This window comes from Phoenix dactylifera, chromosome 4, assembly GCF_009389715.1.
Source record: "Phoenix dactylifera cultivar Barhee BC4 chromosome 4, palm_55x_up_171113_PBpolish2nd_filt_p, whole genome shotgun sequence".
NCBI classification, from domain to species: Eukaryota; Viridiplantae; Streptophyta; class Magnoliopsida; order Arecales; family Arecaceae; genus Phoenix; species Phoenix dactylifera.
The window spans coordinates 32,152,082-32,165,429 of NC_052395.1; the positions used below are offsets into that span (position 1 = coordinate 32,152,082).

General features: G+C 38.8%; 1 protein-coding gene across 1 annotated transcript; it reads right to left on the reverse strand.

Annotated features, from left to right (window-relative positions):
* Nucleotides 1–1,186: 1,186 nt before the first annotated feature.
* Nucleotides 1,187–5,153, reverse strand: LOC103718223 (putative methylesterase 11, chloroplastic). Its single transcript, XM_008806936.4, has 5 exons — nt 4,688–5,153; nt 3,017–3,253; nt 2,375–2,518; nt 2,033–2,164; nt 1,187–1,869 (listed from the first exon to the last, which is right to left on the reverse strand). Exons 1-5 carry the CDS (start codon nt 5,081–5,083, stop codon nt 1,594–1,596), a joined length of 1,185 nt encoding a protein of 394 aa, XP_008805158.2. The 5' UTR covers nt 5,084–5,153; the 3' UTR covers nt 1,187–1,593.
* Between the last annotated feature and the right edge of the window lie 8,195 nt (nt 5,154–13,348).

Sequence of the window (13,348 nt, forward strand, 5' to 3'; positions counted from 1 at the left end):
AATTTATATTATTTTGTATTGATTATTGGGTCAAAATCTATTTAAAATTCTGCATATGTTTTGTTTACCATCGCCATTCATTTATAATGATCCAATAATATCATTATTATAATGATTATTTTGCCATGATTGCAGGCTTATCTTGTAGTCACACTTTTTTCTTGCCAACCAAAAATTCTAGGTATAATTCTTGGATGCTGCATCCCAATAATTTGGACATGAATAATTAAATTGCAGGTAGATCTCTCTCTGCTTTTCTCAAAAACACAGTGATTATATAGTCAAAATATGCTTGAACTGAGATTACTTGAGAATAAGATAACAACAATTGTAGTACTATGATTTGTTTTTGCAATGGAAAATAATGATCAATAACAAAAAAATTGAGGTATTATTTGTCCAAATCATTCTCTACCAATTATTTATTGCATCTTTTACATAATTTTTAAGTCAGTAATGTTACTTCATTTGAATGGGTGCTGCAAATGTTACAAAATAATTATTTTGAATCCTCTTCTTTATATTTATTCTAAGAGGATTAAGGAAAGAGAGAAGAATGTTGAGAGTCAGCATAAAGTGACAGTACCATATCTTATCCAAAACAATTTTTGATTAGGCCTGTTATTTATCAAATATTCTCTTCTCTTCAAAAAAATATGTGATAGATATGCCGGATACATGTCTATAAAAACTGAGAGTTGCCCAAACTATTAGTTTGTGCACTTGTTTTGTCTATGACTGTACATTGACCATCCACAAAAGACTCTTGGTTTAACAGCATGCTATTTGAGCATGTTATTTGATGAGAATGAATATTCTTTTAATCCATTCGAATCATCAAATGCATCTAATTTTGCTCGAGAAAAGTGATGATATGATCAGGATAACTCTTCGTTTAAAAAGCCTTAATTAACACTTGCACGGCCACCGACAGCCACAAATAATTAGAAGTCAAGTACCATATAACAACAGAAATAATCACCACAAACAGTAGTGCACTCTTTGTAATCCATCAAATATTGAACTCTATGAACAAAAGTTTTTACTCATGTTCCACTTGGAGCTTTTTTTTCCCCTTTTTTTTGTTATTTTCTACTTTTATCCACAGGGAAAACAAAGGTTTTTGAAGTTGTAGAACTTAATAACTGCATCAATCACAAAAACGTCAGCTTCCCTTCATCTTACCTGAAGGCATAATCCACCACCCACCCTGTAGTCTTGCTGATATCTGAGAATAACAAAATGATCTCACATGGCACAATGTTCACAAAAACAGAGCTTATGGCCTCACAACAAAAATTTCTGAAAGAAGCACCACCAAAATAAATGGTTCAAATAGTCAATTTGGAACAAGCCTCAAGGGGGCTTAGCAGGCATCAACAGGCTTGCTATGATGCTGAGAACTCAAATTGCCATATCCATTATGAGGCTAAAGAAGGATACAACAAGCCGGGGCCACTCACAATATGCATGCATCTGCGAATAAGGGACCAAGGTAAGCTGTGCATGCAAGCATCTGCATCATGTGTATGGCCATGAGTGCAGGCAATAGATTAGTCATGGGAATCCTTCCAGAAAGAGTTACAATGTGTTTCAGGAGGAAATTTTTGCGATCTCCACTAAGTACTTGTGCAGTGCTTGAGGTTTGGAAAAAAATGGTGAATGATCAGCTCCTCTCAGCTGGAAAACCCGTTCCGGAGGATTCAAACCGCACATGCTCTTCTGTAGGGAAAGGGGTAGTGCATTGTCCTCGGTGGTCTCTATATAGTATCTCCTAATGGAATCATGGTTCTTCACTGAAAGTGATATCTTCTCCAACACAGGCGCAAAGGGGATGGGCCTCATAGAAACAGAAGCCAATACAACATCCTTGATATGACAAGAAGAGTTAGAAGTCACTGTAAGAATCCATCCAACCAAAGATGATACAATTTAGATAGACAGACTCAATTTTTTTGTTAGCAGTATCATAGTCATCCAAGGGAAATCGAGTTTGGAGTGTAATGAACCAAGCAGAAACAGCAAAACATACCTTAGCAGGACTTGCATTGAAGAATAAGTCTTGTAATAGTGACTTGTCATAGTCGACAGCAGTAGGAGGATTATCATTTCCATTAGCATACAAAAATATCCGGGCTTGCTGCAGCAAGTCATTTGAGAGTGCCTAACATAGCAGAGAGCATACGAGTTACAAGAATGCACAAAGAATTTCTTCATCTACAATCCAATTTCCTTCATACATGCACACAAGTGCGCACGTGCACATGGAATCTCAATATTGCTTATCACAATGACAGTATTTGACATTACTGAAATGTCTCCTATGTTTTCTAAAATGGAAAAGAAGAAGGGAATAGAAACGACAGATCCCCACCTGTTGAGCAAGCATATCCGCAGCACTCTGACCATTTGTCAACATAGCTGCAGAAACAAAAACAGCTTTGGCAACCTTAGATGCAAATGCTTCCATGGCATATGATATGCAGGTACCACCAAAATCATGTCCCACCAAAATAACCTACAAAATATTTTAGGAATTACTGCAGCCTTCGAGCGTAAATGGTAAGACAAGAGGTTATACTGCCTCTGCTAGTAAAGCAGAGGCCTAAGACCTTTGTTAAAGCCAAATCACTGTTTTCTTTTCTTCTTTATTCACCTAAAAAGGTGGAGACACCTGACAATGTGTCACAGACGAATATATTGGCTGTTTCCTGGCCATATCTTTGATATGAGATGAAAATGGAAGAAAGAAAGGAGGAATGAAGGAAAAAGAAAACAACTCTTACAGATACCACAATTATATGATTTTTGCTCAAGGGTGCTATTCTAGTATTATCTCTGTATTTCATGTTATTTATGACCACAATCAGTTTCAGTCGCGCTTTTGGTATGCATCTGTGAATCGTGTCTTTCCAGACTCAAGTTTAATATTTTTTCCCACTAAACTCATCAGAAAAAAATGCATATGAGAAGCTATTTGAACCCTTTTTCTTAAAGAAACAGGAGGCATACCAACCTTCTCCCCATCACTGAGCTTCTCAAGGAAACTAGTAAGTGGCATTACATACTGGGAAAGACTTGTAACGTTGTTTGAATCAAAAGCGTGAGTTCCAGAACCTGTCAGGTCTATGGCAGTGGCTTTAAATCCACCATCTCTTAGAAGCGCAATAGTTTTATACCAACACCAAGCACCAAAGCCACCTCCATGGACAAGAACAAAGTGATTGGTCTCCAAATCGTCAATCTTTACATCCTGTTTCAGAAAACTTGAAAAAATTGTTTGAGGATAACAAAACATTTAACCAAGAAAAAAAGCGAGGAAAAATTAATAACTCAGTCCAGCAGGACTCTAACATCAATATATAATTGGCTTGTTTCATTTATCAACATTTAAGAGCAGAAAGCAAGGAAATGCTGGATATGTGTTTGGAGTAGTATATCCTCAAACCGTTTTTTCTCTTCTCTTCCCTTGGCTTTCTTTTCTTTTCTACCCCACGTCTAAGGACAATTAGTATGAATACAAGATAGCAATAAACAAACAATTCCAAAAAAAGGATGGGAGCAGACTTTTTTCTTTAAAAATAGTTGATACAATCGCAAAATCAGATTCAAGTAATTGACACAGCCTGCAAACAACATAACACAATTCTAGAAGCAAGGGGACTCTCACTCTTAGAAAAGGAGCAGACATTTGACCAGCAAAAGAATTATTTTTTCAGTCAAAATGGCAAAAGGGAGAACATGAGCCAATCAATATGTTAGCAAGAATAAAAGAATGTACAGCAACTTTATTCTTGCATCTGAAACCTCCTGAATGAAAGGGAACAACATGATTATAAAAGGGCAACCGAGAGGCTACTGTCAAAAATCAATTCCACACTTCCTTTTGTCAAATAAAGTGAGGCATAATCAATGAGAACAGATCCAAAAGATTTAAAGATCCATCGATTACAAAGAAATCTAAACTTAGCAGGCATGTATTTTAATGAATTGCGAAATGGTGAATAAAATCAGAAAATTAAAACTCAAGGAACTGGCAGAACAAGACTCTAAATTCTAATGTAGCTCTACAAGCCAAGCAATAGCCAGTTCACTCATTATATCCTGGGATTCGAACTGGGAAAATCAATAGTTTTCATTCATCAGTTCTATAAAATAAGATATCATCATGGTTCCTTGCACACAGAAGGATAATAAGACATTTAGAATAGAAAGCAAAAATGTTATTAACAATCATAAACTTTAAACAAAAGTAATCAACAAAATATAAGACTAACACTGCTAATTCTCAACACCCCCCTCCCCCCCCCCCCCCCCCCCCCCCCCCCCCCCCAAAAAAAAAAGAGAGAAAAAGGAAAAGAAAAAGAAAAAGGTTAACAGTGCTAATACACCATTTGATCAGTGTTTGTGACAGGTTGATCAACCACTATCGGCATTCCTGTGTGCGTAAACCCGATCGACAACAGACAATAGGCGGAAGATATAATGATACAAAAGAATTCTCCAATTAAGCAAAGCAAAATTCGATTCATTCATCTTATCTCAGAAGAAGTAGATTCATTCATGTGCAATTTGTCCATGGAAAAGCTTCTCATGTTGCATACACATGATTGGAAGTTTTTTTTTTTTTTTTTTTTTTTTTTGATGTAAAGAAAAGGTATTGTATAACCACGATTTTTTTTTTAACCTGATTGATGAGCTGCTGAGGTTGGACGAGGGGATCGGCGAGGGAGCGGGGCCGGGAGCTGGAGCTCCTCGGCAGCGCCTGCTTCTTCTTCCCGGCGGGAGGCCGGTCGCGGACGGAGGAAGACCGGTCTAACAGCACATCCGCCACCCCCGCCGCCCCGCCGTTCTGGCGGAGGAGCAACGAGGCCGCGGCCTTCGCCGCCGCCGCCAGGGCCTGCTCCTGCTCCTGGGTCAGGCCCTCCCCACCCGGCTCCTTCCTCCCCGACCGGTATCTGCTCGACCCTGCGGGGTCGGCGGCCACGCCGGTATGCGGCGGATGGGCGGATGAGATGCCGCGCCGCCTCCTCTTCGTCTCCGCCGGCGCGGCGGGAGAGAAGCAGGAGAAGAGAGTTCCCATCGTCGCGTCGTCTCGACGTAAGCAGCACAACGAGAAGTTTTCGAGGCGACACGCACCAAGGAAAAGCCAAAAAGAAGTTTATTCTATTTTATTTTTATTTTCCCAAAAGAGAGAAGGTTCAAAGCTGGCGTCTTGGGGTCAGAATTCTCGCCTGCCAGTCTGCCACCTTTCCCAGTCGCAACTCGCAGCGTTAAGCAGAGGAGAAACGCGTTTCCGAAATCCCATTGTGGATACTTTTTGCGGAGCGGAACCAACGTGATCTTGCCGTGGCAAGGAGTCGGTCGAGTTGGTTAGAATTTCAGCCGTTCCCTTCCTGGGTCAAATCCAGCCGCTACTTGACTCTGAGCAAATCAAAACATACCCCCAAAATCCAGATTCGGATTAAAACTCTAGGAAAACGACCACCAACTTTAAGCAATTTTTTTATATTTCGCAATAAGTTGATTGATCGGCTACACTCAAGTATATGTGTGCACTATCTGTCACATAAAACAATAGATTGGACAGGTCTATGTTAGATTTAAATAACATAAGATCTATGCCTAGGCAATCAGTTTTATATAACAAAAAATAAATTGGCTTGCATATTGTAGTTAAAAAGTATTTAGCTCCCAATATGTTTTACATTGTCTGATTTTATATAAATTTTCTGACGTGATCCAAGATCCGCATGGCAATGAAATCCCAGTAGTATAGGTTAAAATAGTGAGATTAATTTGAAATGATCATGCAAGGACACAAGATTGTGGAGGAACCGAATTGCTACAAATTATTGTGCATGAATGGAAAGATTAGCTGTAATAACCAGAATTTTTTTGGGCTCCGAGGCTGGCCCGGAGTGGCAAGGCTCGGCCCGACCCATGACCAACCCAATCTTGTGGGCTTGTGGGCCGGCCTGAAGGGGACAAGCCTAGCCCAATCGTGCACTGCAGCATGATCCAAGCGGAGAAGAATCCAGTGGAGTCGAAGAATCCCATAGGGTAATCTGAGTTTGATTCGAATCTAAGATCACACATATTTAACTCTTTTTCTCCTCCTCTAATTTCCACCACCTGAATCGCCAGGAATGGCTGCTGATTCCAAGTGTTCCTCTCCGAGCCTCCTCTTCGATTCGTCGCCGAGAAGAACAGCCGGAAGCGTCGTCGGACTAAGGTAATCAGTCAAGCCTCTTCATCTTATTTTTCTAGCTCCATGGCTTTTGCTGCCATTGATTTGGGCCAATGAGCTGTCGGATTGGCTTGAAATAGGGTATTTCCTATTTTTTTCTTTTTGTTTTTGCTGACCATCGCTGGCCACCATGTCGCCCTTGGTTGTCTCTTGAATACACGGCGAGCGATTGGCCGCCCACCATGGTTGAAAGGGAAGGGAGGAAGAAAAAGACCGAGCCCTTCAATCTTTCCTCTTTCCTTTTGTCCGGCCGATCTTAATCGCTGTGGACGTCACTGGGCCGACCATCGTCGTCGGGGCTGGGCCGCTTGGTGGTCGTCACCCCTGTTCTGAGAAAAGAAGGAGAGTGGGCTCTCCCCTATTTCGAGAAGGAAGAAGAGAGTCTCCTCTCTCCTCTTTCTCTCTCCTCTCTCTTCTCTCTCTTCCTCTCTTCTTTCTCTTTCTTGTTCCTCTCGCCACCTTGGATTATTTCTCTCTCTTCGCGTGGTTCTATGGACCCCAGCAAGAGGGTCCCAAATATTTTCATTGTAGACTCGAGTTAACACTAGTGGAGGATTTTAGACCAGTGTCGCTGCGTCCATCTATCATGCTATCCTTACCCCGAGCATCGACAAGTATCGTTGAACTCTATCATCATGAATCTCTATTGTGTTACCTGAATCATAGGCCGATTCTTGTTTCGTGATTTAATTGGCTTGATTGGCTAGAGCGGACCGTCCTGGATCGTCGGATGTTGCTACCTAGTTGACCTTGTCCGTTTTGCACCCAACTATTGTCAGCTACCTTTGGATCCATAATTGATAACTCATGATCTATTCTCTTGATTTGATATATGATTTTTGAACAAATGAATTGAGTTACGCCATACTGACTGACTTAAATAATTAGGCATTGCCATCTAGCTGACCTCATATGTCTTCTTATATGAATCTTTTTTCATGGTCAGCCCTAGTTTCGTATGGGGCTATAATCATCCAGGCAGAAAAAAATCCAATAAGATCTTATACTCTAATTTCTCTTCCTTTCTATTTCCTTCTCTTGGTATTTTCTCTCTCTAGCTTGATCCGAAGGATTTTTGGTTAAAGGGACTCAAAGGGTAGTCCCAGATTGCTATGTGATGGTGGATCCTTCAGTAGACCAGTAGAGAGGTCTTGGTTGTCAGATGCCTCGAATAATTTTTAATGTTGATTTAGTTTTGTAGGAGAACAATTTTTTAGACAAGAGGATATTGAGTAGGGTTCTGCACACCCAATTCGTAAATTGTGGTAGTCTGTCTGGGTTGTCAGCAAATAGATAAAAATCCTTGTACACGAACCTGCATAATATAGATATTTTTGTACCTATATATATATGATATGCTAATGATTTAAATAAGTAAGAAGCATGATGGTTTTGGTATTAAATCATATTTTGATCATATATGCTTGTGACTAATAGTACGATGGATGTGTATATGAGCATAACTTACATTTGCATAATCGGACTAGTGGATATGGTGCTTTGGACTAACCATGCCCTGTCACGGAAAACATGACTGTGGTTAGTCTAAAGACGAAAATAAAATTAAAAAGAAATTGATATATGGACTTGAACTTGATTAAATGAATAAGGACTTGGTCTTGTCTCGTTATCATTGGTTGCCCCATCACGGGCTGGAAATGTGATATCACTGTTGGTCCCATCATAGGCTAGAAATGTGAAACTACTGTTTGTCCCGTTACAAGTTAGAAATGTGAAACTACTGTTTGCTTTGTCACAGGCTAGAAATGTGAAACTACTATTTACTTTGTCATAGGCTAGAAATGTGAAACTATTGGTTCCCTGTCACATTCTGGAAACGCTACCAGGATTTGGCCCAAAGTTAAAATGATAATGGATTCGGATCAAATTAAAAAGAAATAGAATCAAAAGCATTGAAAATACTAATGCAGATTCATGAGATATCGTATGATATATCATTCTTGAGTGGTCGAATTTCAATTGATATTTGATGTACATATTTATGCCGATTATTCGAGCATTATTGATAGCCGGTGTGTGATTTCATGATGTGTGCAACGATTTCTTGTAGTTTTTAAACTTATATTATCATTGTGTTGATGTGGATGTATGGAGATTCTAACTGGGCTGTAAAGCTCACAACCTCTTTCTCTTTTTCTTTTTTAGAGTTGCAGGTTGCATAGTATATGGCTATGGTTGAGATCACAGGTGGAGGAAATAATTAGATAGAGCATCGTTGATAATAGTTGGATGATCAAATTTTATAATTGGACTAATTTTATTATTTGGTATGAATTGAGATCATTGTTGATTATGGATATTGTGGTTGTAATATATTTTTAGGCTTTCCATAATTTTAGGGCTCTGCCTTAGGGAGTGCACAACCGTGTCACATACCGGACTCAGGTGCTCAGTTCGGGGTATGATAGAGTGGTGTCAGAGCTTAGGTTAAGAATATTGGAGATTATGAAAGAGTGGTATCAGAGCTTAGGTTTAAGATCATTAGGACTTGTGATAGAAAAAACTATCAGAGCTTAGGTTTAAGGTCATTAGGGATTGTGATGAGAAAAACTATCAAAGCCTAGGTTAAGATCATTGGGGATTATAACAGAAAAACTATCAAAGACTAGGTTTAAGATCATTAAGGATTGTGATAAAATTTGAATTAGAGCATAGGTTTAAGATCACAAGGGATTGTGATAGATATGTATCATATTTTATGGTTATGATCCTTTGGGACATGACAAAAATAGTAGAAAAAAATTTAGTGCTTAGGTATAAGATTACTGGGCATTGTGATAAAATGTATGCATTGAGTTTGGTACATGATGAGTATAGAAGGGTTAGATGATTTGCTCTGACCATGATAAGAGAAGTTAGACCTAAGGTAAGTGTAGAAAGGTTAACCATGGCATGTCATATTAATTGCTTATACCATACCGTTTTATTGGTTCATATGTTGTTTAAATGACTCGGAAGTTTAAACTTGATACAGGTGTATATGTGATCGCACTTTTAGTTTTGCTGCTAATTATTAGAGTAGAATTTGTGGTATTGGAATGAGCTAAGAAAGATTTTTCATAGTATTAGAGCATATTGCTCTTCGAGGTTAAATCTGCAAGTGGATTATATTTGGTATTAATATGTCTGGATATTGCAAATAGGTGTATTTCTATTGGTGGATTAAATTCTTAAGGCCATAGAGTATGCAAATTGGTGGAGAAATTCTAGTAAATTGAATTTTCATATTTGGATCGGGCTACTAGGCTTTTTTTCTTATAATTGTTGGAGACTATTAGATGTGTTAACTTAAACTCAAGTCTAAGTTTATGATTTGACCAGAGATCTTTGTCATTGTAAAATACAATATTGAGTGGAGACTTCGATTTTAAGATTCTTATATGAGTTATCATATATAGCTTTGATGATAGATATTAAAAATCTTGGTGAAGAAAGATTTGGAGGTTAATAAAGATAATTCTACTCATAGAGATATTGGCTCAAAGACTCTAACCCATTGAATTGGAGTAAATTCTTTTGGAAAAAAGATCAATATAGGTTGTTTAATTGATAAGGGAATCCAGGGTTAACCCACTTTAAATTAAACCTAGATATTTTAGATTCTAAAATGGTTGTGGAGATTATGTAGTAACCTTAAACTTGACTGATGGCTTAAGGGTTAGTTTTGGTAAGTATACCATACATAAATTGAGGACAAAAAAATCTAGAGGTTCTATTGTAGCTGAAAATTTAAAATTTGGATTTTTTTAGTCCTGATACAAAATGATATTTTGGTCAAATATTATTTAGCGGCCTTAGAGTATTTGATAGGTTAGATCAGAGTGCGCAACGAAAGAGTGGTGGTTTGAGTTATTTTGAAACTGATTAGAAACAATAATACTTTGATTCAAAAGGTATTATAATGAAAGATTTGAGTCGGTTTTCTAGTAGAGAAGAATGTTGTTGATTCTTTGGATAATTTGGAGATAGCTATGTAATTTTCACTAGTGGGTTCTTCTATTGTTGACAATTCTTGAAAAAATCTTGAACAACTCAAATTTAGCTTTAACGGATTGATGATTCCTTGGTTGGGCTTAGACCTCGAATGTTTTAATATGAATCTCCTACTCCTTGTTAGATGTATGCCCTAGAAGCCAATCTGGCTGACACATTGTTAATTCTAGAGACATAATTTTGTACTTGACTATTTATTATTGAATAAATAAAAGGCATCTTTTCATTCATATTATTTATGTGTCTATGAATCGTCCAAGAAATTAATAAGATGATGATGCATATTCTCAAGAGTTGAGAATTTGAGCCATGTATCATTGGTGATTAATTTCTAAATGCTCCTGATCAATGGATCATCACGAGGACGGTGATCGATCCGATCAGTGCACAGATCACTTTCCTTCTGGATGGACGAGACTTGAGTCCACAGTGTAGGGACACTGAAGTGATAGTGCAGGTGCTTGTTAGAGAACAAGGGTACTGAGCGTGACCAATACAAGAAGTCACTTGGATGTCTATCCACTCGTCAGTGACTTGCTTGATGTTGCAGTAGTGTGACTGGTCCTTTGACCTGCGGTGCTTCGGCTACTCACAGTGAGGTTATTGTAGTTTGACTGCACACATACATGGTCTCTAGCCATATGGGTCCATGCAGTGTAGATTGGCTGCAGTAAGTTCACTGTAGGAGTAGGGTATGCACCTATATGGAATCTATCGACCTTGATAGATAAGGAGAGATCCTATGTGATTTATAAGACTGAGTTCGTAAGACCTCGGCCGGGGCAGTATGCACAGTGGAGAAAGAGTTTTTCACTCTCGAACTTAAGTCGAATAAATTTTGACATATGACAGACGAAGGGGTTTGACGAGTTATCCATGACCTCCGTCTTGTAGGGATCCATGATAGAAGGACTGTAACACATGACAACTGCACCTAGAGGTTCATCATTCTATTCTGCTGGGTAGCCACTACATGCTGCTAGGTGTCACTGGTGGATGGTGGGACTCATAGGGATTATCTTGATGATCGATAAACCCTAATGAGTAGAGTTGGAATCGTTCCAACCCATTGAAAGGAGTTTTCAATGATACTGAGATGGAGATCTCAATATGTCTCATTACCAGTCAGATTAGAACCTATGAGGTCACACACATTAGAGGTTCTGATTATTAGGATTGTCGATTTGTGATTTGGAATCACAATGTCAATTGTCAATAAGATTGATGCACAAAATAACCCACTAAGAGTTAGTGAGTTAAATGGAAGAATTAAATAATTATAATTAGATTATAATTAAGTCTTTTGCTGATTAATTGAGTCAAATTATGTTGGGTCTGACCCAAAGAAATTTGACTCAAATCCTAGTCAAAAGTTGGCTAGATCGAGTCCTTGAAAATCCTGCCAAATTCAGCCTTTTTCCTATTATTGGAGCCTCCCTCTTGATGCCTTATTTTGAGGGGTCAAAATAGGCAAGAGGGGGCAGCCAAGAGGACAAGGAGGGGCGTGGCCCCCTCTCCTTCTTTGCTGGGAGCCAACGCCCCTTGATTCTTTCCAAGAATCAAGGGGCCCGCCAATAAAGAAAGGCACCAGGAAACCTATTAGGAATAGGTTTCCTGGCGCATAGGGTTTTGAACCCCATAAAAAGGGAGCCCCACGTCCCATGTTTGAAGAGAAGAACTTCTCCCAGCCGTGGGGCAGCAAGAAGGAATTTTTGGGATTTTTAAATCAGCAAATAGGGAGAGAAAAGAATAAAAAAAGGTGAAGGGTTTTCTTCTTCTTTTGAAGGCTGCACAAGGTGGGATCCTTGTGATTTCTTCTTCCTTCTTCTTCGACATCCAAGAGAGGCTTTTGCAAGGAGCTAGCACCCCGGTGAAGCCCCATCTCTGATCTTCAGCAACCTCGTGTGGATACTTGTAGAGGCCGGACGTTTGTGCGGCTACAAGGAACCAAACCACGATCATCGGTTGCGGTGTTCTTCTACCCGCACAAAGGTGAAGATGAGATCTTCATTTGAAATTTTATATTTCTGATTTTCTAGTAGTTTAACAATTCATAATTAATTATTAGATCTTAGTTTAGTCCCCATCTTAATTCAAAAGGGTTCTGAATCGTTTTGATTCAGAAAAATTTTGAAATCTACCCGATCCTGTTCCGGCGTATGCGATGCACCGGGCCCGGCATGCGGATTCCGCCGCGAACGTCGCGCCGCTGTGGGGCAATCCAACAGTGGTATCAGAGCCATGGTTTTGGGGATCCAATTAAGATAATAGTTAATTAATTATGAATTAGTTCTGATTTTTTAATTATTATGCATACTGAAATTTCGTGTTGCTGAAAATTTTCAGCATGCTGATTTTGTTAGATCGATCATGCGATGTTAATTTTAAAATTATAATATGATTATGATGTTTAAAATTAAGGTATTGCATGATCTGGATCTCAGATGGTTGCATAATAAAATTAAAATCAGATTAGATAAAATCATGCATGAGATGCATGTGGTGATGATCATAGGATTCAAACCCTTTTGGTATCGAATGTAATGACCTGCGATGTGATCTGTAATGTCATATAATTTTGCAGATGCTTGCATGCATCTTATTTAATATTTTGAGAGGCCTGCGTGCCTCCTAAAAGGGAGATGTAATTTATTTTTATTTTTATTTTATATCTGGTTGTATTTCTGTGATGTGATGTACGTCAACGATCAAATCAAAGATGATGCATGAGATGAGCAGGGGTCTAAGCGGTTGATGGCGATTGGATCAAGAGTTGGTCAAGGATCGAATCAAGGAGGCTTGGAACCAATTCAAGAGTTGAAGACCAGTTGATCGATTGACGTGCATGTGCTTGTAATACGACCTAACTAGAATCCATGATCATCACCTATTTAAAGTTTAGCTTTAATTATTGCTGCGATCATAACTGCCTGCAATGTGCCGTTTGCATGTGATGTGAATGAAAGTCGGGTAGATAGGTTTACATGTGATGTAGCAAACCCAATTGAGACCTAAATTAAAACCTCCTCAATCAAGTCGAGAGTGAACCGACATGAGCAAGTCATATTAGATTAATTGATCTAA

Excerpts from the sequence above, each read along its gene's own strand:
- LOC103718223 (XM_008806936.4), bottom strand. The coding sequence starts at position 5,083 with ATGGGAACTCTCTTCTCCTGCTTCTCTCCCGCCGCGCCGGCGGAGACG. Across the intron at positions 3,254-4,687 it reads CTCAGCAGCTCATCAATCAG|GATGTAAAGATTGACGATTT; the intron begins GTTAAAAAAAAA and ends TTTCTGAAACAG. Across the intron at positions 1,870-2,032 it reads TCAATGCAAGTCCTGCTAAG|GATGTTGTATTGGCTTCTGT; the intron begins GTATGTTTTGCT and ends TGTCATATCAAG.